Source organism: Prionailurus bengalensis, chromosome D1 (assembly GCF_016509475.1).
Source record: "Prionailurus bengalensis isolate Pbe53 chromosome D1, Fcat_Pben_1.1_paternal_pri, whole genome shotgun sequence".
Classification (NCBI taxonomy): domain Eukaryota; kingdom Metazoa; phylum Chordata; class Mammalia; order Carnivora; family Felidae; genus Prionailurus; species Prionailurus bengalensis.
In genome coordinates, this window is record NC_057346.1 from 4,059,340 (window position 1) to 4,084,885 (window position 25,546).

Sequence of the window (25,546 nt, forward strand, 5' to 3'; positions counted from 1 at the left end):
GAGGCTTCACATGGAAAGGTAAAAATTTAAGAAAAGAAATAAGAAAAAAAAAGTCCTGCATCTTAAAAAAAAAAAAAAAAAGTTAAAGTAGAAAGGCATGATTTGGGGGATGCTAATGCATTTGTTGGAAAATTTACTGATTATTGCGGTGGGGTCTGTTTTTAATGATTATAAGAAATTCATCCTTATCCTTGTGAATAAAATAACAGAGGTTTGCTAATTAACAATGAACCAATTTAAAAATAACATTGCAATGTCTAAAACTCATTTTCCTCTTCAGTTAATCTGATATGGTTCAGTCTGAGCACAAACCATACCTAGAATTTGAATCCAATTTTAAGGTGAGTTATTTAACCCTGGTTCTAGTTGAAAATGTTGGCAACGCCTTGTCATCATTCATGATCTATAAAGTTATTGACTTTTTCTGTTTGTTTTATGCCTTGATCTCTCCTCTGTGTATATAAAAATAGGTAAGTCGTGGATGTGGATATTCCTCTAAAAATCATCTTGTAAATGTGATTACCAAGTGATGTCTTTCTTAGTAATTGTGTTAGATCACACGGTACCCATTTTTAATGTGGCGCTTTGAACGCTGTAGCCCATTCCTGACTTTGAAGTTTGTCATAAGTGGTGTTCCCCCCTTCACCATAACCATAGAGGCCAATGCCAACAATAAAGGGATTATTACTAAAAATATAAATTCATAAGCCAAAAAAAAAAAGTTGTGGCAGACAAAAACCAGGGATCCCCCAATAATGAACGCCTTGGTCAGTGTCCAAAATTCCACCAGCTGACCTTTAAGTTTGGCTCATAATAAATTTCTCAACTTCACAGTTCCAACCTACTCATACTCTCTAAAACCAGGCTCCGGGAGCGAATGCACAAGGAATAAAATGGCAAGAGGGAAAGTTAAGGGGGAACGGGAAAGCAGGACCTCCAGGTCGTCCCTTCCCAAAGACCCTGGAAGGAAACTCTGCTTTTGTGTTCCTGCCCTTTTCAGCATGAAGTCCTCCTCTTCCCAGAGAACCCCATTCTCGAAGTGCAGCATAGGCTCCTACATGCACCTGTGCAGGTGTCAAAACGGCTTTGGTGAGCAGCCTGGGACCTCAAAACTCTTACAGTATCAGTTAAACAAAAAAGCTTGCTCTCGATTCAAAATAAATATAGCAACTTTACAGAGCACCCGCTCTGAGTCAGACACCCTGGTAAATACAGTCTTACAACGACCAGTGAGCTGTGGCTTCTGGAGTTCACAGCTCATCAGCCAACCTGGCGTGGGTTTTGTAATCATCATAAACGGGGGTGGGAGGGTATAGGTGGTAAAACCTAGATTGGGGCCAAATTAACCAAGCACCCCAGTTTACCAGAATCTTCATCCAGCCCCACCCCCAAACTCAGCCTTTAGCACAAAGTGTTAAATCACACCCATAATAGGTTTTAATCGAAAACACAATATAATTTTCTAGGAATATGGCAAATGCATTTTACTTCTTAAATGGAACAGTGAACCTTGTAAGACGTTACAAGATTGATATGAAAATGAAATCCTATTCAGAAAACAGGTAAAAAGAAAAACATTAATTTAGAAACTTCTTCCAGAACTTTAAAAAAATATATAGAGTTTTGGCTTACCTGTTAATCAGAAAACTCCATTAACGAGAAACTCCATTTCCTGAGTGTTGTGTTGTTAGTGTTTTTAATTGCACAAGCTATGAAGTCACCTGATTCGGCTACTTCCTAGCTGTGGGACTAGATGATTTAATCTCTCTGTGCCTTGGTTTCCTCATTCGTAAGATACAGGTTATCAGAGTATCCAAACATGTAAAATGCTTCTGACAGTTCCTGGTACGTCATGAGGGTTCCATCAGCATCGGCAAGCATCATCACCATCATTATCAGTGCATTGCCTCCTTGTGCAGATAAGTTTATGGAATTAGTCCCTTGGTAACCGAATAAACGCAGGCCGTGCCTCTCCAAATGCACTCAGTATTTCCTAGAAGAATTGAGGTGTTAGGAGACAGAGCCAGAGAAAAAGATCGCGGCAGCCTTAGGAATGTCAAGAGAAACTGAATGAGTCTGTCTCTGAATGTGTGTAAAAGCAAAGAGAAACAGAAAGCAACCAAGCACGGAAACGATAACAACGGGAGAGGCAGGGAGTTACCGCTCGCCATCCGTCCCCTTTATTTGAAACACACAGAGGTGTTAACATGGCGGCGACACCTGGGGCAACTCTTAGATTCCTTGGAACACTGATCCTGAGTGAGGCCTGGCCTTTCTCCCTTGAGACTCCTTGCGTAGCAGTTAATACAAAAGGAGTGGTATTTTATAGGACAAGAGTTTGTTCATAAAAATCTTGGTTACCCCTCACCTGTCATGTGTTTGTTGGTAATACCCTGTTCATAGAGTACATCCTGAAGTCCATTCCCTTTGTATTTGCAGCACATCAAGGCGATAGACTCAAGGTAGAGGAACACGGCTCCTGGCGATACTATTTACATTCAATACTGCAGTTAGAAGGAAGGTACCGGCACAGGCTCACACGTCAGTGATGTAGGCATCTGCCCTCTACACGGGGCAGCCAGCCCTTGGTCAGTGACACCAGCATCCTTGTCCTCTCCCAGTAGGTCCCGATGAGCGTGGTTCAAGTCCGGGCCAGGATGCACACAGCACAGGTGTCCTGGGCGTCAAGTCAGATCCCACAGACTGAATCACGGGGTCGTGGGGCCTGAGGCCAGGGCAGTGTAGCTCCTGTTCACGTCCCTCTGCAGCCACTGCCACTAATTTTGAAAGGGGTTTGGGGGGTAAGGGGCGGGGAGGGGCCGCTGGATTTCGAACGACTCCCACCCTTGCCTGGGGAAGGTCGTCAACGCCAAAGCGAGCCAGGCCAATAGTTTTGGGTTCACAGTAATTGCATACGTGTTATTTACAGATCCTCCCTTAGCAGTATGCGCCTGTTACCTGAAGCGATGGAGCAGGGCCCCAGTTTTCTGTCCGGGGCTGGAGCCGGGCCTCCGGCGCGCACAGCACCCACTGTGGCCTCCGCTCCGTCACTTTGCTGTGCGGTTCTGATGTAGTTTGACTTGAATAACATAAAATAACATGTATGATGTTATTTATGTTATTTTCCACGTGAAGAACTCCTGTAAACCTTGCCGTTTTGAAACTCAGTGAGGCAGGCGTCTTAGACAAGCTGAAAAACAGATGGTGGTACGATAAAGGTGAATGTGGAGCCAAGGACTCGGGAAGCAAGGTCAGTCCTGCAGCTCGGGCCTCCCGTCGGGTCCCCACGGCACTAAACGGGAGCGCTTGGCAACCGTACACGCGGACACGGCAGCACCCGGCGCCTGTGCCCACCCTGCGGGGCGCAGAGGCCATTGAGGCGCATCCCGGCCCCGGGGCGGCCTCCCCAGAGGCCCAGGCCCCGCTCCCCACCGGGACTGCTGCCCGGAAAACTCCGATTGGCAGCAAAACCATGCAAAACGCCGAGATGCCTTCTGTGGCTCTCAGATTCCACAACCACGAGCGAAGGTGGTGTTTCCGCTGCGGTTCCTGTTTGTTTTCAGAGGCAAACACCACGAAATCTGTGAATGATTTCGGGAACCCAGGAGTTCTCAAAGCAGGAAATGGGAAATTGCTCGGCAATCATCCTGAGAAAGATTGTAAACACTAAACATTATTATGCTGAAGGCCAGCCTTTGGTCGCTGTGTTGCCAAGCATTCCACTTTAGTTTGAAGAGGCCCTCTTACAGTTTTGTGCTGACCGATGAGCGATGAACTGTCCGACCGGGAGTCTATCCAAATGATTTTAATAAGTCAGTGATACTTGTGAATAATATCAAGTTAAGATCTCTTACTCATGAATTCTTTTTGGTGCAAGTGCAGGAGATCTGTAGACCTGATTCAGCGGAGTAGGAATGAAAATAGTGTTACATTCTAAAGGAAATGTTTCTTTCTAAAGGGAACACTGTAATAATTTACCAGAGAATCTAATTACCTGCACAAATTAATAGACTGTAATACCGGTGCCCGAAAGCCATGATTGGAGATTCTTGAAATCTTTTCTTATTTTTTTCTTTATCTTCTTTTACAAAGAAAAAAATGTATTAGTTATTCTAAAACATTAAACAAGTAAACGGCTTAAAGAGGAGAGCCTCCATTCATTTCAGAAAGAGACAAAGTATCTATGTTCACTGATACTTTTCCAGGGCTTATCCCTGTGTTTTCACCACTTGTTTTCCTGCCTCTGAACCAGAGTGGAACAAGACAAGCTTGGCCAAATAATGAAATCCTTCTCTCAAATCCTCATGCAAAGTCAGAGAAGCATAAATACTTAATGAGCAATTATTTTTAACATGAAGTTACCCTAAACTTGTGGCCCAATCAGCTGATATCACGGCTAAGCGGACCATGTACCTAGTACATCTTTTGACTTAAATACTCCCCTAAGAAATCTATTTAAGTGTCTGAATCACATCTCGCACAAAACATACACCGTGCATGCAGTCTGCCCAAAATACTTCCTCCAATGACCTGACATAATGGACATTTTTACAATTCATGAAAAAATTCTGAATTCTTGTTACGATTTTAGTATCTTCCAATCATATGCTTGACTATCTCCAAATGGCTTATGAGATAGTATGTATACAAAAGCTCTGGAGAAAAAGATGTTTAAAGTATTAACTGATTAATAATAGAATCTTATTTTTCAGTCAATAAGAATAGTTATCAATTTGTCCATAGAAAAATAATTTATGTCTCACGTAGCCATGCTGATTCATGTATTTTTTAAGGTTTTTTTGTAAAAAGCTACCTAAGTGTGATGCATATATAATGATTCCTAAAGAGTATATGATATTTAAGATTTCCCACGCACCTGTGACTGAAGGAACAAATATTGCAGACCCAGAACATTACGACTGTATATTTGGTAGAGCAACAATGAAGAAAATGTGAAAATGGTAGCTTAAAATACCGTAGTTCCTCAAGTAGGAAACCTGGAGTGAGATTTATTCAAGGGAAATTTCAAACGTTCAAAGTATACGTAATGGCAGGAAAACCAGAAGAATCCCCTTCCCGTGCAATTGGGTCACAAACATGCCTTTTTCAAACTTAACAATAAGCCCACTCTGCCGCGCTGAGTAAATACATAGACGCTTTTCTCCGGCTGAGTGGGGTGGTTTTCTCCTGCATATTTAGCAACGATAACATGTCACAAATTTTACCGAATGTAATTACATGCAATTGTATTGGCAGTCGTCAGCATGTCACTTCTGAGAGCTGTAAGCTTTATGCTTGCATCCATACACCTGCATCAGTGATCCATACACGCCGATACTTTCAGGTTCAGTTAGGCACTTGCTTTGATTAGCTGTTTGGATGTCATGTGCTGTTTTGCCTTCCGGGTGTGACATTTGCAGGGTTAACTGAAATGTCTTTATCCGCCCCTCCCCCCAGGACAAGACGAGCGCCTTGAGCCTGAGCAACGTCGCAGGCGTTTTCTACATTCTGGTCGGCGGCTTGGGCTTGGCGATGCTGGTGGCTTTGATAGAGTTCTGTTACAAGTCCAGGGCAGAAGCGAAGAGAATGAAGGTGGCCAACAGTGCACAGACTTTTAACCCAACCTCCTCGCACAATACCCAGAATTTAGCAACCTATAGAGAAGGTTACAACGTATATGGAACCGAAAGTATTAAAATTTAGGGGTAGGACTTAGGGCTGACGACAGTGAGTGGGTGATGCATCCTGTAAACGCAGTGTCGTGACCTGTCTGTCCAGTGGTGATATGGCTTGCTTCCGATTAGAGCTTTATATTTTTGAAAACTTCAGTGCAAAGTGGTTCGGTTTTCTTTGGCTGCGGGTGCACCGTTCGAAACTTTATGTTGCCAATAGATATCTGCATTGAAAGGGTCAGAAAGACAAAAACAAACCTCCAGGATTGCTCTGGAAAATGACCAAAACAGGATTTCCTCCCCCAAATTTGGGAGAAAATGGAAATTAGTTCTGGGTTTCCTGTGGAACAATCCAATTTTGGGAGAATTGCTAACAAAATAAGCATAAAAACGTCTCAGATGATCAAAGCTTAGGCAGCTGCCTATTTTTCCATGATTATATGTTGCTGGTTTTTTTTAGAAACAACTCCAAACACAGAGTAAGTGCCCAAAAATCTTAGCTCTTATTCTGATTTGTTTTGCATTAACCATATTCTGTATTTTTTAAGAGTGCAACAAACTCTGCTGTTTGTTCATCTGACAGTACCTTGAGCCAGACCTTTAGGTAGGAGGGATCGTCAGGATATTGACTACAATTCATATTTATTAGACAAAATTCAGATACTTCAGGTCCACAGTATCACTAAGGTGGATATACAGCTTAGGCAAGACAGCAGCGTCTCCATCAAAGATGCCAACGATGTATGTGTTCTTTGCGAGGAGACAGAAAAGATAAACATTGCAGTGAATTATGGCCTCTTTTTCCTCCCGCTCTAGTTGCTTTCAAGTAAGCCGGATCAGCCCCAGTTGTTCACAATCCTCTCATTGTGCCACAATAAAAAACTGTAAATAGTCAATGAAATGTAGGAGACGGCAATACTTTTTTTAAGAATCTAAGTGCCCACTACATTCTTTCTCTAAGGAGAGATGCTGTTTTTTTTTTTAAAAAAAAAAAAAGATCTGCCAGCATTTACTACTCTTCCTAAAATCAGGTCTGTAAGACCCATTTTCTAAAATTATAGATAATAGTCGACTGAATCGGGTGCTCACTCTGTGTCCAATGACAGTTGAGCCTGTGAACCCACATGTTTGATGCACCGAGACTCAAACACCCAATATAATTTTCAGAAGATGTACATCTGAGGTGCTGACAGATAAATATGCTTAATTTTGATATTTATTCATATAAAAGCTATTGAAACACTTTGTTAGTATATCAAAACAAAGAACAAAGCCATTCTCTTTTACCCAAGATGTGCTTTTATCCAGAATCCACAAATCGATGGATGACTGAGTATTAACTACACATAGGTAAGCCCCAAATGGTTCTTTCCCAATTGGAATGGAAAAGAATTAAGAACAAACCCTCAGTTCACTCAGATCAGAATGTTTTGAGTTTGCCTTCTGATCGCAAAACAACAAACAATGATAATGTCAAGGTCTCTTGGCCATTATAGAAATGCTTATATCTTAGTTATGCAAATGAGGAGAGATTTTCCCAAACCAAGAGAAACAATCCCTGACAAGTTTTCAGAGCCAGTTATTTGGATTTAATTCTGGAATGAATTTTATGTCTTACAATTAAGGGGTTTTTTTTGTTTGTTTTGGTTTGTTTCGGTTTTTTATTACCAGTTCATTACAACTGACTTCTCTTTAGCATAGCAAAAACATTCCAACCATCAGCAAGGTCCAAGGCAAGGGTTGCAAAGAAAAGAAAAAGAACCTTAGAAAATGCTAGAAAGAAACACAGATGCCAGTTCATTACAAAATCTGGGAAGTTGCTAAAGAGATAAAAATTCCCAGGTGACGTGCATACAATTTACATGTAGTAATGTTTTTGGAGTCGGAACCTGGCATTACAACTTATCAAATGATTCGCCTCCATTGCCTCATGCCTGAAATAGTACATTTCAAATAAAAGTAAAGCATTCGTATCCATGATTTTTAAAAAGACCTAATGGCACCCAGGGTAAGTGAAATGTGCACCAAGAAGATTGAAGAGCTTTTATTGTACTTTTTTCCTTTCAAAAACTCTATTTTCCACAATTGTGCAAATTTTTTGATAATTTAAATAATGTCCTAGAATCTCAAAAACAAAACCTGAAACTTTCTGTATGTGGAATATTTACTCTAAAAGTGATTACCCCTCACAGGAACACATACAATTAAGGTCATAGCCTTGAGGCTCAACAATCTAAAACGGCCCAGACCACGTATAAATTCATAAGAAAGTTTTCCAATTTGAGCAGCCTCGATAGGTTCACAGAAAGCTGAATAGAAATGACATTTTATTCTTAAGGAGACTTAAGTATAAGAAATAATAATGCTAATAGTCTTAGGAGACTTAAGTATAAGAAATAATAATGCTAAAAACTAAGAATGCTAAGGGGCACCTGGGTGGCTCAGTCGATGAAGCATCCAACTTTGGCTCACGTCATGATCTCACAGTTCATGAGCTGGAGTCCCACGTCAGGCTCTGCTGACAGCTCAGAGCCTGGAGCCTGCTTCAGATTCTGTGTCTCCCTCTCTATCTCTGCTCCTCCCCACCTCTCAAAAATATTAAAAATTTTTTAAAAGAAAAACTAAGAATGCTAAGATTTAAAGACAAAATAAGGAGGTCTCAAAGACATTATTCCACTCAGTTGCACTAATCTGTAGAGAAGTCATCTATAGATGATTACTTGAATCTGCACATAGAGTCTTTCCCGTTTGTATATGTTCCTTTCTTCACAAAGACAATCAAGAAAAGAAAGGAAGCCAAAATAGATTTTACAGCAAATGCCTTCTGGAAAAAAAAAAAAAAAAAAAAAAAACCTTCAAAATATCACAATGCTTTTATTAACTGTATTTCCTCTTCAAAAAACAGGAAAACAAAACTAAACCAGTAGACTTTTAAAAATAATTTTCTATTTTACTTCATGTTAAATGTCGAAAGGGAATCTGAGGAAACAAATTCAAACTCTGGTCCTGGTTTATTTTAATTTAGTGATGAGCAGTTTCTGTAGAGATTGTATCCTAACTTCTGATTTTGAAGATGCATATTAATTGTTGAGACTGTCTTCTAAAGAACTATGATAATGACCTTGGTTTTCATCAATAAGCCATTAACTAACAGTTTGACTTTATCAGGGCATCTGATCCCTAAACCTTTACATTACACCATTTTCTACTCCCATTATTAATCCTACTATTTGATATACAATTATTCTAATATTTAAGTTCCAGGACAGAATAAATATAAAGATAGAATTCCTAAAGACTTAGGTAAACTTAAATTCACAACAGGGAATTAAGATATATTATAAGTTACGAGAAATAAATAATGAGCCATAACAAACTTAGGGAACATCTCATTTTCCCTTATTTTCCTCTGGACTTAACATTAAAATTCAGCCACTAGACAAAAATTCAAAGACAACGAATGAGCAGTCACTAGATGTACACAACACTGCCTGTTTCTCCTCTGCATAATATTGTCACCTGCTGCTGACTTAATGTGACAGAGAACAGGAATTTCATGAGGATTTCAGAAACCTGACCCCATAACCTCAAGCTGCAAGGTTCCGCAGCCAGGCCAGCTCCTGAGGAATCTAAACACGCCCCCTTTCCGTGCACCCTCCTTGAAGCACTCAGAGCTTCCTAAAATATGAATTAGCTCAGAAGACACAGAGGAGGACCTTGAAGTCACTAACCGAGCTGTTCTGGGTCATGTGTACCCCACGATTGAAGTGTCTGTGGATCTGTGTTCCCAAGACAGGAAGACGTGTCAAGAATAGTCTATAGATAGATACAGTGTGCCTAGGCAGCTCATCAAAGTGTTGAGGATAACGCCTGCACCGTAAAGACATTTTCTGACAAGAATCAAGAGTCTCAATGACCAATGAACAAGCGTAGGGAAGGCTGTGAGCTGGACCAGAAGTCCTGGGCTCTAGAGGGCCAGGAGGCAAAAGCCGTGTCTTGCCCAGATGTGCCAAACCAAATTTCAAAATTAGTTCCGAAACAGGTAGGACCACAAACTGGAGACCGATTTATTCTTGGGGGTAGCTGACCGTTCCTTCCCTGGCATGCATAGTGTTCATATGACCAAAGAGAATCTTGGAAAAAATGCAGATGTCTAATTATCGATATCTTGGTGTTTGTTGTGTCTCGCATTGCCAAAGGAACAGAAGCATTGTAACACTGCGCACTCTCTCTCTTTCCTTTCCATGCACCCAGCTGACCTTTTCTGAAGCCATAAGAAACAAAGCCAGATTATCCATCACTGGGAGCGTGGGTGAGAACGGCCGCGTTTTGACGCCCGACTGCCCCAAGGCGGTACACACGGGAACTACGATTAGACAGAGTTCGGGATTGGCTGTCATTGCATCGGACCTACCATGAAAACCAAAAACATAATTGAGTGCCTTAATCAAACTGTGCTGGTGACGGACGGGAGCACAGCCCGCACACTGAGCAGGGGCCGCGGACCAGGTCTCCGGGCCAGAGCGGGCGGCGCGTCCCTATGCTCCCGCTGGTCCAGCAGCAACGCGTGCATGAGCTCAGCTCGGAAACCCAAACTCAGATTTTATATCAGGAAAACTCACAATTTAGGTTTTCTCGGGGAGTGGGGTGGGGGGGAGGGGGAGCTGGGATGGGCGTATTAACAGCAACAAATTTCACTGGAGTGGACTTAAAAACTAATCAGACTTGCGAGCTAGCGCATTAAACTGTGAAGTCCTTTCTCAGAAAGGCCTCCGTCTTCACCGCAAGGGGTCAAGTAGTTAGAGAAGTCCATGAACCTGCTAACCTGTCTCCAGAACACCCACGTGTTCCGTTGAAGACTCCAGCTGAGAAAACAAATCACTAAACTGTGATAAGAAAATAATAAACACACATGTAAATCCTGTGAAAATTTAAAGGAAGTATTTACACTCACTTTGGAGAAAACATACTGAAACATGCTTGCTTTTTAACCGACGTAAATTCAGTAGAGGACAACACGATTCTTTTTTCTAACCATCTTAGGGAACAATACATTGCAATAATTGAGATAAATGCCATCACTGTAATCAACTCTAGAGACTTTTTTTTACAAAAGTTGACCCCCTCCTCGTTGCCGTAACCTCCCCTCTGTCACCTGCGTCGGTGTCCACAGATCCCATTTGTCTCGGTACCCGGAACACAGACAACAGGAAAACAACGTTATGTGAAGTCATCAGTCTGCAGTGTAGAAGCGAGAGAGACTCTGGGTCACTCGTGTTATCAGTATTATTTATAATCTTGTTCTGTGTACAAAATTGTGGTTTTTGTACCCACCAAAAAGAATAAAACAACGGACATTCTTACAATATCCACAGAGCTTAAGGGTTGTTTTCTTCTCATTATAAAACTTACCTGAGAAATTCTAAGACTGTGTAGGAGAGGATTTGTAGAAGTCAAGTGTGGGCCACATTGGAGCGTGTCCTTAGCCCTTACCGTCTCCAAATAATAAGCTGCCCTCTTTTACAGATGTTTTGCCTTGTGAGCCGGTGACATTGTCCCGGGCAGAGTGTTTGAATCGGGGAGGATTCATTGTCATAAGAGCAACATACCCTGTACTTGTGTGTTGAAATTTTACTTGACTATACACTCTGCTGCATAAAATAATGTGTCTCTTTGGCTTCTCCCCCAGCGCCCCATTCGCCTCGTTCCCTTTAAATCACTCGAAGGCACTAAGAGTGGTTTGTGGTAGACCAGAAACACGAAGAATTTCTCCTTGTTTTCAAGCGGCATTGGTGAATAAAATTATACCCATGTTTATTTCCAAAACCCACCTTCTGTATGGGTGAAATTAATAAGGCTCGAAGGAAGGTTTAGATCATTTGAAATAATTAATAGTGTGGTCCCGATAAACATCACGATGTGTAGAGATCTTGGCAGAAAGCACAAGTTCAGATAGCTTCGGAAGTGTGGCCTTGAAAGATGCGTTTTCACAGGTGGAGGAGGTGTTAAGAGCCTTAGGGTTGAGCAGAGATCCACCGCCGTGCTCCTCAGAACACTGTTGAAGGAGTGTATGCAGCCAGGCGGGCTGGAGCGAGCACAGGGTGTGACATCATGGAAGATGACTTAGGAACAGGTGAAGGCTTGAGCGCCTGGCTCCCACTCTCAAGATTTCCCTCCCCTGGTCAGTCTCTACAAGCGCAGGTCTGAGGACACACATGCACCGTTCCCTCAGGAAAAATCCCAAGCTCTCCACAGAGCGAATGAGTCCTTTCGTGACCTGGTCTTCCCTTCTCTCTTCCATGACTTCTCTCCCCCTCCCCAACCTTGCCCACCCTCAAACCTCACAAGCAGCACACAGGACACACAGGACACTGCATTTACTCTTTCTTTGAGCTGTAACTTTTCCGCGTATCTTTACCTGACTAACTTGTCCTCATCCTTCAGTACCAAATCGACTGCACCTGCCCCAGGAAGCGATCCACAACTGTCCACCACCCGCTGCCTATGAGACTGAGTTAGGTGCCCTTTCAGTGTCCTCTCCCCACCACATTACCATACCGCATTGTAACTGCCTGTGTGTGTACTTGTCTGTGTAACTTCTAGACTGTAAGCTCCTTGAGGGCAGGGACTGTGTCTATCTTGTCCACAGTTGTATCCCCAGCACCCAGCACAGTGCCTGGCATATTGTAGGTGCTTAATAAATATTTGTTGAATGAATGAATGAATTGAATCGAATTAATTTCATTAAGTGGAAGCAGAAAGACATCTGTCCTCATGAACAGTCCCAAGAGTGTGTGTGAAATATATAGCAGGTCAAAAGGAAGGCAGAAAGTTGACTGATTTCATGAACTTGTCTATCTCACTGGAAGGAGCAATGGCAAAAAATAAATAAAGAAGGAAAGAAAGAAAAAAAATAAACAAAAGAAAGGGGAAAAAAAACCAACAACAAGATGATCTAATCAATTTTCTGATTGGAGGAGAAGGTGTTTCATGTACCTAGCCGTGGAATAATTTGTTTAGCTAGAGAAGTTGTCACAAGGTAAATAACCCAAAACAGGGTTTGCGTTTGGTTTCACCCATTCTTCTAAAAATCTCGTGAAGCCTCAGAGTGGATTAATGATGCAAAGTTAAAAGCTGTATTTCTCATAGTTTTTTGTCTTTGTTTTCTTCCATTTCTGTATTAGTAATAGCATTCCATAGTTAAATTTCTATATTTCTTATGGAATAATTTTGCCAAAACCAAATTTTAAATCTGCCACCAGTACAAATCTGGACTCCAATCTGAGGAAGTGATATAAAGCTGGGTAATGTGATTTTAAAACATTGATGTTTAAGTTAAAAACATTTAAGTGAAAGCATTTAGTTCCATAAAGAACTCAATTACCAAGCAAGCCAGCCCACCATCCAGTGCACAAGTTTCTGAATATGCCCGGCAAAACCAATTTTGCAGCTACATCAGCTGCTTAGCTGCACACAATGACCATGTCTGAAGGCTATGGAGGGCCCTCCAGAGAACCACTTGGCTACACTCAATTCAGTAGCTACTAATTAAAACCGCCAGCTTCCCCTGTTACCGCGCTGGCTTCAGGCCGCTCCCTGGTCTCCCCACCTGCTGACTGTGAACTCATCCATTTCCCTAAGGCAGTAGGTGCCGTGCAGTAGGTGTAACATATATATTTGTCAATGCATAAGCACACATTTATATATTACGTTGGTATCAGTGAAAAAGAAAATGTGCTCTAATAATTTTCCCAGAAAACAGAATATTCCAATTTGCAACACCAAGGAAGTGCAAATAGAAAAGAACCAAATGAAACTGACATCAGGGGAGTTTCTGCAAAGACAAGTTGGGAGTCGTGCAGGTTCATTAGAATTGTTTACATGGTGCTGCATGAAATGTATGGGCTCTCGTGCACATCCCTAAGTAGCGTTTCATTTCAGACGGTCCAGCAGGCTCCAGTCCTTACCATTTGTAGGACCAAAGGCACATGGAACAAGTGGTTTGTTTACATATTTTCTTTTTTTTTCTTAATTTTTTAAATATTTATTTATTTTTGAGAGACAGACACAGAGACAGAGCACAAATTGGGGAGGGGCAGAGAGAGGAGACACAGAGTCTGAAGCAGGCTCCAGGCTCTGAGTTGTCAGCACAGAGCCGGAGGCAAGTTTCGAACTCCCGAACTGGTTCCTGACTTGAGCCAAAGTCAGATGCTTAACTGACTGAGCCACCCAGGCGCCCCGTTTATGTATTTTCTAAACAGCTAGTACCAGGGATCTTGGCAAAATAGAACCGTTCTTTAAGAAACAATTTTGACAAATTAGGAAGAGAAAAAGATGAAATTTGGAAATTGTATCGCAAAAAAACAAAAGATAATTATTTCCTGTGAAATAGAATAACCTGTTAATCTTGCTTTGATTTTATTTTCTTTGGAGAAGAGGTAGGCAGAGGAATGAGGGAAATAAAAGATAAGGCAAAGGACATGTTAAGAAAGCAGAGAGCTAGGTAAAAGGCCAGCCGTGGGTGGGCAAAAGAACCTGGCAGAAAAGGAATGCTTGACAAATGGTTTTCCACTGTTATGTGTGTTAATGTTTGATATATGCTGCTTCCCATGACCTGCATATAAATTTTCCTACGAACCACGGGCTGGTGTTTGTGGTTGGATTAGAGGGAGTCATGGAGCAAATTCCAAGTCCCATGTTTGGGTTCATGCTACACCAGAAATAACCCTAATTACATGTCTCTTATCCATAGAAATGTGCAGAAATCTATACTGGGACTTGTCCTTCCTCATGGCAAAGAGCACAATGTCATTCAGTTTTTTCTGGATCTGGAGGAGAGGGTAGGTCTGAGAGGATCTCTAGAATACATACTTAAGTGTTCTATTAAACTATAATGCCATGGGGCGCCTGGGTGGCTCAGTCGGTTAAGCATTCGACTTGGGCTCGAGTCATGATCTCACTGCTTGTGGGTTCAAGCCCCATGTTGGGCTCTGTGATGACAGCTCAGAGCATGGAGCCTGCTTCAGATTCTGTGTTTTGGTCTCTCTCTTTACCCCTCCCCTGCTCACTGTCTGTCTGTCTGTCAAAAATAAATTTAAAAAACACTAGAAAGAAAGAAAGCCAGACTGCTCCATGTTTTGGGTGATTTAGGAGATGTGTATTCCTGTAATCCCAAACACAACATGAGCCTGCTCAAGTAGATTATTATGATTTCTTCCTCCTAGTCTGTACGTTCAACCAACACTTGTGCAGTTCCTAAACATTTAGCACCAGCTGAATACTGTGCAGAGTTACTGCTCAAGATGAATAGGTCTGTAGTCCCTGGCAAGCAGAGTTCCCACATATGATTGAATGAACTGACGGGCTAAACAAGAACAGAAATGAGGGCTGCCTTGGTGGCTTAGTCGGTGGAGTGTCCATCTCTTGATTTTAGCTCAGGTCATGATCCCAGGGTTATGGGATCGAGTCCTGCGTTGGGCTCCACACTGAGTATGGAACCTGCTTGGGATTCTCTCTCTCTCTCTGTCTCTCTCTCTCCCCCTCTGTCTCTGCCCATCGTCAGCACTGTCTCTCTCTTTCTCTCTCTCAAAAAAAAAAAAAAAAAAAAGAAAAAGAAAAGAAATGAATGAAGCCCCTCGAAAGAAATCGCCTTTGCAGAAGCTTCTGTCGGCTCCTCAGAGGGAATCTCCAGTGTGAATGTGAATGCTCTCAATGCATTTTTGTTTTAAAAGAAAAGATTTGGAACAATTTAGACCATAGCTGGCCTCTCCTGAAGATGTACCTAATCCTTCAGTCACCTAAAACTGCTGTTTCAAACTTGTGGAAAGACAAAATTGACTAGTTCCATCTGCCTGAGACTTTTCCAAAGCCATGATTTCTACCAATATTGTTCGTAAATCTAAGCACAATTAAAGTGTGGTGACACCATTCATATTCCAAGGCCACCACCAGGACACGTGGCTTCTGGATCATGGGGCCTCAGACCCACATAGGAACTCTGAGGCTCAGTCCACTAGGTTTCCCTCCACATGGAAACCTTGGTCACAGCCTCGCGTGGAAATCATCCTGACAACCTGTCTCTCTCTTGTCCCACGTTCTCTCTCAATACACTCCTGTGCTTCTCATCCTGCTCCCTGTTCACCTTCCCACTGCCTCCCTCTCCCCCTGACCTTCCCATCACCCTCCCTGGTGCCCTCAGCACAAAGTCAGGACACCCCCAGGATTCCCAGCCTCCCCCTGCCCCCCGCCAGAGCACTGTCCACATACCACAAACCTAGAAGGAAAAGGAAGGTCCATTCCTACAATTACCCCTCCTCTTTGAGGTCTAGGTCACCTAACCGTGCTGTCACATGGATCATCCACTCGTCCACTGTGTCTGCTGAATTCTCTGTCATTGCTTCACATTCATCAAGGATTATGGCATTTGGCTCATTCTGCCATTGCCCCCCGAGTGCTGTTATCATCTTGAATGCCTTCAAGGCCAGTGGAGATACTTCATTTGAACCCTAGCCCTGTGGTTGCTTGACTTCCCGTTGGTCTTTGCCTGTGTGATTGAAGTCACCCACACCAATAGATATGTAGGTGGCCTTGTGATCATTCACCTGCTCATCTTACTCGAGATGATGACTCACCTCCCCTTCCTTTCATACCCTGGTCACTAGAAAGAGTGACCTTTCATCCCCTACTTTACTCCTCTATTTGGCTCCCTCACTTTATCAAAATGTCCATCCCAAGGTCACCAATAAACATCTCATGGCCATATTAGCTGAACATTTTCAATATGGAACTAACCCAATTGATCTCTTTATTCTTTAGGTCCCCCCCTAATTATCTTGTATATTCTTTTTCCACCTACTTTATGTTCCCCGTTTCCTCCAAACAATTTACTGATACTACCCAGGGTTGTATCTTCTGCCTCTTTCTTGTCTCATAGGACATATCCCACCTGGTTGATCTTACCATCGTCGAGATGTCTACAATCACCCACGCACTGTTAACTCAGAAATCTCTACTGTTTACTCCAGTCCCACATATCCAATCTCATATGGGTTGTTCCTTTTTGACTTCTCAACTGAAACATATCTAGTTCCTCATCTTTTCCTCTGCCTTCCTCCCTCCTCTTCCATTCCGTGTCTCGGTGAACGGTCCTACCATTTACCTAATCTCACAACTTAGATGCATGAGTGTCATTCTAGAAGCCACTTTCTTTATCATTCTCACATCCAGCCAACTAACATCCTAAATTTCTTATATCTCATAGGTATCTTCCTACCGCACCCTGTTCTCTTCATCCGTTCCAGGACTCACATTTCAGAGACTCATGACTTCTCAGTGTCGTTACTACACGTGTCTCCCGCAAGGTCCCCTTGCTGCCTGTCTCACTTGTATGTCCCTTGTGTCCTTTCTCTACACACCTGTCGGGTGATTTTCCTAAACCCCACACATGGCCCTGTCACCTTCCTGATGAAAATAATTGTGTGTATTATGTGACACCTGTCAATGTCTGCACTATCTTCTCTCACTCACCTGCTACTCTGATAACACCCGGTTACTACTCATAGCTACACTTTCCAGAGTGCTTCCTGATCTTCCCTTTATTTTATTTTTTTTAATGTTTATTTTTTATTTTTGAGACTAAGACAGAGACATAGTGTGAGTGGGGGAGGGACATAGAGAGAGGGAGACACAGAGCCCAAAGCAGGCTCCAGGCTCTGAGCTGTCAACACAGAGCCCGACGCAGGGCTCAAACCCAGGAACTTTGAGATCATGATCTGAGCTGAAGTCCTGTGCTTCTCATCCTGCTCTCCGTTCACCTTCCCACTGCCTCCCACTCCTCCCTAACCGACTGAGCCACTCAGGCGTCCCCTGATCTTCCCTTTCTAATAATTACCTCTCCCTGCAATGCTCTATTTCAGAGCAGGGTCCCAGCTATAACCAACAGAGCCTACTCTAGCTCAGCTAAGCCACAGGTGAATTCATGAACAGATACTAGAGAATTCGCAGACTCTCTGGGAAAGGCAGAGCACGTGGCTGAAAGCAAGAACAATGCCAAACATCTGTCACCGATCTGCCCCAAGCCATGTTCAGCTTCACGTGGACACACAGGTAACAGCAAGGACACTGAGCAAGGAGCTGCTTCTTCTTCTTCTTCTTAAGTTTATTTATGTATTTTCAGAGAGAGAGAGCAGGGGAGGGGCAGAGAAAGAGAGGGAGAGGGAGAGGGAGAATCCCAAGCAGGCTCCAGGCTCCACACTGTCAGCACAGAGCCCAACATGGGGCATGATCCCGTAAACTGTGAGATCATGACCTGAGCTGAGATCAAGAGTCAGATGCTTAAGTGACTGAGCTACCCAGGAATTTACGGAGGAGAAGCTTCAGTATGTACTATCTCTAAGCATGGGGTGCCTCCCTAGCGTGTTCTGTTTCCTTCTCAGGAAATGAACTCCACACAGCGCCTCATTCCAGTTCAAACCTCAGGCAGGAATATCTAAGTCGTGGCGCTCAGTTACCTGTGACCTAGCAGCGGGGGAGACATGGGAACCAAGTACTGGCTTCCCACTTAGGGGAAGCACCATCTGGAAAATAAACATGGGAAGAGAATCCAAAAGAAGCTGGATGGGCACAAAATGTGGTATATGTCACCTGTGTCTTTATAACGAATATCTACTCATCCATCAAGAAGCGTCTAGAAATCATCTCTGGTCACACATCCCTAATCCTCTAAGTTTGGAGATCACTCTTTTTAATGTCTCTGTGTCTTGTGGACTTCTAGCACTGTTTCAGGATTATTTTTATAAATGTCTCCACTTGATGTCTCCAGACTCATTGATTACATACGTGACAGTGAGCGGCAGAAAGGACAAATTTGGAGCTGTAGAGGCAGACAAAACTAGTGTGCATCCTTGCTCTGGCAATTACTCTTTGGCCTCTGGAAAAAGCCTATTGTTTCATATGTAAAATGGGAACAAGAATACCTCGTATTTGATGTTTCTGTGAATTTGAAGAGGAATGTTTAATGGACTGCTAATCACAGCAATGGAGTTCCATAGAAGCCCAGTAAACAAAACTGTATTTATTTCGTCTCTGTGGCCTTTGGGCTTCTGCTTCTGCCTAGGACATAAAAAGCTGGGGGAGAAAAGTGACTTTCTCAAAAAGCCAGATAATCTACAAAATCATAACTTTTTTGTGTGTGACTCAGGAAGCTGCTCTCAGAAGCCACGTAAACCGAATTCCAGAGGACAAGTCCCTTGCAGGACAAATGGGACACACAAATAGTTTCACGTCTTCAGCACAGAGGAGGTGGTGTTCCAGTGGCAGTGACATTGCGGGTAAGAAGAGTTGAGCCAAAATGTTACCGCATTCGGTTTTTAAAAAAAATTTTTTTAATGTTTATTTGTTTTTGAGAGAGAGAGAGAGAGGCAGAGAGAGAGGGAGACACAGAATCCGAAGCAGGATCCAGGCTCTGAGCTGTCAGCACAGAGCCGATGTGGGGCTCAAACTCACGAGCTGTGAGATGATGACCTGACCCAAAGTCAGACGCTCAACTGAGCCACCCAGGCACCCCCGAAATATGAACACATTCTTAAAGGCTGAGCGTGGCTATGATACAGTTGGAAATAGCTGAGGACCCCGGACCAAGAGAATTTGAACTCACTCGTAAGCCTTTTTTCATGACCCTTCACCGAGTGCTTTGAAGAAAGATGGAGGGCAGGGTGGAGGCTGGACAGAGATCCCCTGGGTGGAGCAGGTGCATGAGGTGAACAGCCCCTGGGGGGTCACCCACAATGTCCAGCCTGACTTCCCAGACCTCTCTCTCCTACAAGTCACAGGTCTCAGGGGAATGAGGAGGACTAGAAAATCTTATTGTCTCCATGGCACAAAGAAATCTTTGCTTCTGGAGAAGGGACTGAAACAAGACATCCTGCCCCCTGCAGGAACTTCTCCCCCCAAGACGGACTAGGGTGTCACGAAGTCTCCCCTCCCCAGGCTGTGGGGCTAAGGGAAAACCAACTGCCTGGTAGGATCTGGTGCTTCAAAAGCACAAGAAAATGCTAATTTCAGTCACAGAAACACATATATCGTATAATTTCAATCATATATGGATTTGAGAAACTCAACAGATGCACATAAGGGAAGGGAAAGGAGAAATAAGATAAAAACAGAGAGGGAGGCAAACCATAACAGACTCTTAAACACAGATAATAAATTGAGGGTTGCTGGAGGGGAGGAGGGTGGGGGATGGGCATCAAGGAGGGCACTTGTGGGGATGAGCACTGAGTTTTGTAGGTAAGTGATGTACCACTGGAGCCATGACAACATTGTGTGTTAACTAATTTGAATTTAAATTAAAAACAAAACAAAACAGAAAGAAATGCTAGCTTGCTCCTCCCACCACTAGCGGCTGCTGCTGAAGCAGCAACAGCTGCCTGCCATTGGGGGGGAGGGAAGGGGTTAACAGCTGGAGAGGGGCCCCACAGTGCTCAAGGTGTGGAGGAGTGGCTGCAAACGATTGACTTGATGCTTGATTGCTCCCGATGAAGCCCTCCTAAAGGTCCCAAAGGGAGGAGTGCAGAGAGCTTCCGGGTCACGGTCACGGGACACACCCACCTTGGCGGGGGTGAGGAGCACACCCCACCTGGCCAGGGACAGAGCCTCTTGCACCCGGGACCCCTCCCAGCCCCTGCTGCTTGCACCCCTTCATCTGGCAATCCATCTGCAAACTACTTGCTAACGTCCAATAAAGTGATAAGGGTGAGTACGCGTTACACCTGCCCTCTGCCAGCACCTCCACACATAACGGAGCCCCAGGAGAAGTCCTGGGGGCCTCTGGTCTGGAGCCAGGTGGGCCGGACGGTGTGGGTGGCAGGGGGACCTCCTTGCTGCTGGAGTCTGAAGTGGGGGTGAGAGCCGTCTTGGGAGCGAGAGCCCTTCACCTCTGAGATCCCACACGATTGTGTCAGAATTGACTTAAATTGCAGGATGCCCAGCTGGTGTCATGGAGAACTGCTAAGATGCGGGGGGAAGGTGACGAGATTTGAAGTGGGGCTCGTGAGCAAAGGGCCAAGAAAGAGTTCTTGACACGTCTTTGGTGCAAAAAGCTGGTTTTATTAAAGCACGGGGACAGGACCCGTGAGCAGAAAGAGCTGCACCCGGGTTGTGAGGAACCGCTGAGCATATACTTTTAAGTTTATGGAGGGAGGGAGGTATAGTTACCGTAAGTCTCCAAGGAATTTCTGTATGGTCCTGGGAGACCCTGAAGATTTACCTATTGTCTAGATAAGGTTGCTTTTAGTTTTTAAGGAAGTGTAAACACTGAGGCATTAAGGCACCATAAGCATCTTGGGAAATGTTACTCCCTGCAGGTGCCTGACATCCATCGTTGGGCTGCCGGCTGTAAGGGAGTTTAAACTACATTTTTCTGGCCTGTGTGTCCCTCCTCAGAAAAAACCCACCCATTTGGTAACCAGAAGCGTCAGAAGCGAGGCATTCTGTGTGAGGAGTAGAGAGACGTGCAGGGGGAACACTACTGAGTTTTTCTAACACCCTTGTTACATATCTAGACCGGAGTGGGAAGTTTCGGTTAACCATTGCCATTTTAAACTATTTCCTCCTTCAAAAAGCATTTCAAGTGGGTATGAACATTAAGTGGTTATTTCTTTAAACGAATCTAATTTCTCTTCCAGGGCCACTGAGGCCAATGAGACATTTGCTGCAAGAGTGAAATCTGAAAGGGAACCAAAAAACTCAATAATCAAGGTAAATAATATTTTAAACATGTTTTTAAATATCAAAATTTTTGTAAAACATACCAAATGTTTTAACAAAGATAAGATTTAGAGAGTTGCCTGTTAAACCATATGAGAACCCAAGGTAAAAGAAAAAAAAATGTGTCCCTTTATACGTTTTTTATATATTTTAATGATTAGCTTGATTGCAGAATATTAAGGTAGTGGGAAAAAAGATTAAACATTTGCAAAATAAATGTACTAAAACCCACAATATTCTTCTAGGTTTAAATTTTTATTTACATGAAAACAAAATTTATGTATTCAATTTTTTAAGTTTATTATTTGAGAGAGAGAGAGAGAGAGAGAGCGCGCGTGAGCAGTGGAGGGTCAGAGAGAGAGAGAGAGAGTCCCAATCCACTGACTTTATGGAGCCTGACACGGGGCTGGATCCCAAAAAATGTGAGATCATGACCTGAGCCGAAACCAAAAGTTTGACACTTAAGCTTAACCGATGGACCCACCCAGGCGCCCCTAAAACTAAATGTATTACTTTTTTACTTTCTTGGCTTTCACGGAAGCAGACTCCTCAGTAATACTTTGAAAATCCACTTCTTTGTCTTTTCAGTTGAGAGAACTGACATTTTTGACAATTTTTTTTCACTAAGTGTGCACCTTCCATAATTTACAACTCAGTCTGCCAAAACGTCTTTTGCATGGTGCCATTTGTGAATTCCAACATGTTCATTTTTAAATTGTCATCTTGATTAACAATAAGTTTGATATCTTGCACATCAAGCGTTTTGGATTCATTTTTAAAAATACCACATTAAAATATTATGTGTGAACGCCTGAGTTTTTTGGAGCCCCACTACGTTGTGCGCTAAGGTGAGTGCTACAGCCCGAGCTCCAGCTCTAGCCATAGAAAGGCCCTTGCCCACACCCAGGCCTGACAAAGTTAAGTTCCCATGCAGGGCCTTCTGACTGAAAACTCTTCTCTGTCCTGTTCCTGACTTTGGTCGAAAAATCTACCCAGGACTCACCTGAGGGATCGCTCCTCCTCTGAAGCTCTTCTTGCACAGGACTCAGGAAAAGCTGGTCTGTCCATTCCTCAGGCCCCACACCATTCCCCTGTCCCATCATTTCCCATGTGTCTACTCCACATGCATTTGCTGTAAGCCACTTGGGGGCAGGAAATGTCTGACACAGTTTGGGAACATTTCTGCCAATACAGACACTCAGGAGCACTTCAAAAATACTGAAGGAAGGGAGGGAGGAAGTGGGAGGGATGGAATCAGGGGGACAAGAAGGGTAGAAAAGAACAGATGGTTTATCTAATAAAAAAGAAAGGGGTAGACATTTATCCGATGAGAATAAGCTTAGGGTGACTTACTTTTTTCTTTGGCTACCTAAGTCCATACTCTTTCAGTTTTAAGTAACTGAAACTCAAACAACTTAACCCCCTCCCCCCCAAAAAAAAGGTGATAGTGGGGGTAGTGTTCTAATATTAAAGCCAGGATTTAGTGTATTGATGCCTGACTGAGGACCTGAGGCCAAGGCCAGTGAAAGGTTTTTATTAATTACGTTTCCATGCCACACCAGGCAGGGCTACAGGGGAGCTGCAGGTTTTCGTTGGAGGCCCAAGGAAGAGGACAGAGCCTTCCTGGAAGCTTCTCTGGGGAAGATGTGGTAGGTCAGGTCAACAGATGAGGACAGGTAAGTCTGAGGGCAGGATCTAAGCCATATAGGCTGTCTCTAGCTGTCTGGTGCCTGGCCCTGGGTTGATTTGGGGAAACACTGGCTTTGGGTGTGCAAGTTTGATAAAGGGGGTGTCCGGGGGGCATAGACTCGGCCTTGGTTGGTTTGCATACGAAACACATGCTCCAGGCCTGAGAATTGGCTAGTCCTGGGGGAAGCAGTCTCTCCCCAGAGAGGCTGCAAATGCCCGAGCACCGAGAATACAGAAGATTAGAAGGTCTAGTTAATATATCAAGATCTAGTTAATATAATCAAGATACGCACAATCACCTTGGCCTTGTGATGACTGGGTGCCAAATAGACCAATCACAGAAACTAAGAAAACACAGAACAGGGACGAATGCATTGATCTGTCAAACTGAAATTTCAGAATCCCCTCCCATAGCAGGTGAGGTTTGATCCAGGAGTTCAGATGATGTCATCAAGGACTCAAATTCACCCTCTTATTCAGCCTCCCCTGATAGGCTCCATACAGAGACTTCCCAAATGCACCACTCACTGCAGCAAAAATGCCTTTATGCCTGTCCAGACATCTCCACTTGATGAGGAGCTAAGACGTCAATAGGAAGTGTGAAAGCTTATCTTTTACAGAAGTCCCAACGAATACATTGGTTCTGAATGGCTTGTGTGCCTGGAACTGAATCAACCACTGTAGCAAGAGAATGGAATATATGGATGGGCCTGAGCCCATCATACTTTATTCCTAGAGTGAGAAGTTACGTTAACCCTCCTGGGATTGTGGAGATGAGAGAGACAGTGATTTCTAGAAAAAGCTCCGTAAACTCAGGAAGGGGACATAGATGCTGAGCATCCCCCCAAAAATGTCTGTTAATTAAAACTTTGCACATTCCTGCTCCCGGTATTTCTATTCCAATCTTAAAAGAGTCCAGATAATCTTCCTTTCAGGACAGGTGAGCATAGCTTTAGTACACAGTAACTTTACCCATTTGGAAATACTTAGAAAAAAATACACAATTTTGAAAAGATGTTTATTTATTTCGAAAAAGATAGGGAGAGAGCAGGGGAGGGGCAGAGTGGGAGACAGAATCCCAAGCAGGCTCTGCTCTGTCATGACAGGGCCCGGTGTGGGGTTTGAACTCACCAGACCATGAGATCATGACCCCAGCCGAAATCCAGAGTCGAACGCTTAACCGACTGAGCCCAGGCACCCCACAATTTTTAATGTGTACTTTAACAAGTAGAGTGGACAGACAGAACCAATTCCATTTTGGTTACATGAAACCATACTTTCACTAAAGCAGTCTCTCCCAGCTCGGCCCATATCAGAAGTGCTAACATTTTAGCAGTACCCTTTGGGATAAAGTGGAAGGTGTTTAAGGGCAGCTGTGTAACAAGTAGGGAAGAAGAAAAAATCTCTATCATCCCGTTTATTTGCAGAATCATCAAGAGCAACATTAGCTCTGGGTCAGGACACAGAAGTGCCCACACTTTAGGAACACAGCCATCATGTTTCCTACTGGAGAGAACCCACCCAATCTATCCACAGCTTGGGGAGTGATGAGAAACCCAAAGCTCTCGGAGCGCCTGGGGGGGCTCAGCCGGTTGAACGTCCGACTTCAGCTGAGGTCATGATCCTGTGGTTTGTGGGCTCAAGTCCTGTGCCAGGTTCTGTGCTGACAGCTCGGAGCCTCCTTCAGATTCTGTGTCTCCCTCTCTCTCTGTCCCTCCCCTGCTCATGCTCCAGCTTTCAAAAACATGAAGTAAAACAAAACACAGAAAAAACCCCAAAGCTCTTCCAGCAACACCCTGGAAGGTAAGAAGCTGCTGCGGCCTTTGTTTTTTAAGTTTCTTCCTTCCAGGAACTTAGGAGGGCTCCACCCCAAAAATAATATTGGCTATCTTCATGCTTCTAGAAAATGAAAATCTTCTGATTTTAAATATAAACACCAATATCCCTTGCATTTAAATAGCATTTTGTGGTTTACCTAACATTTTATTAAAAAAAAAAAAATGAAACTATGAAGCACAGGCAGGCAGGCCTTGTGGACATTTGACACAGGAGATCGAGTCACAGGGCCTGTCACGGGACTTGTCACCGTGTGCAGTGGCAAAGCTCACGCACGAGCTCTGCTTAACAGCCACACCTGCAAATTTCCACCCTTCCCCTCCAAGCTCATAGGGTGAAATCTTGGGTTGGTACTGCTACATCATTTGTCAGGTATTTACGTGAGTCGATGAGCACTATTTCCTTTCTTATGAAGGTAGGGATCACGTGACTTAGCTCAAACGTTGTTTGGAGAGCAAATAAAATAATATATGAAAAGTGGCCAGCTCGATGCTTAACAGAGGCTAGGCCCCAGGCCCGCGCTCTTGCATTCTTACCAACCTGACAGCGCTGATGATCACTGGAAATGATAAACTTCCAGACAG

At 43.6% G+C, this 25,546-nt stretch overlaps 1 protein-coding gene across 6 annotated transcripts in view; it reads left to right on the forward strand.

The window, feature by feature from the left end:
- Positions 1 to 11,048, forward strand: part of GRIA4 (glutamate ionotropic receptor AMPA type subunit 4) — a 480,512-nt gene extending 469,464 nt beyond the window's left edge. For 3 of the 6 annotated variants that reach the window (XM_043579212.1, XM_043579207.1, XM_043579211.1), the window contains 3 exons: positions 3,136 to 3,250; positions 5,458 to 5,592; positions 9,927 to 11,048. In XM_043579212.1, the coding sequence (XP_043435147.1) occupies positions 3,136 to 3,250; positions 5,458 to 5,592; positions 9,927 to 10,091 (415 nt within the window). In that variant the 3' untranslated portion in view covers positions 10,092 to 11,048. Of the gene's footprint in view, positions 1 to 3,135; positions 3,251 to 5,457; positions 5,706 to 9,926 lie in introns of all 6 variants that reach the window. The other 3 variants (XM_043579209.1, XM_043579210.1, XM_043579208.1) reach the window with 3 other exon arrangements.
- Positions 11,049 to 25,546: the final 14,498 nt, after the last annotated feature.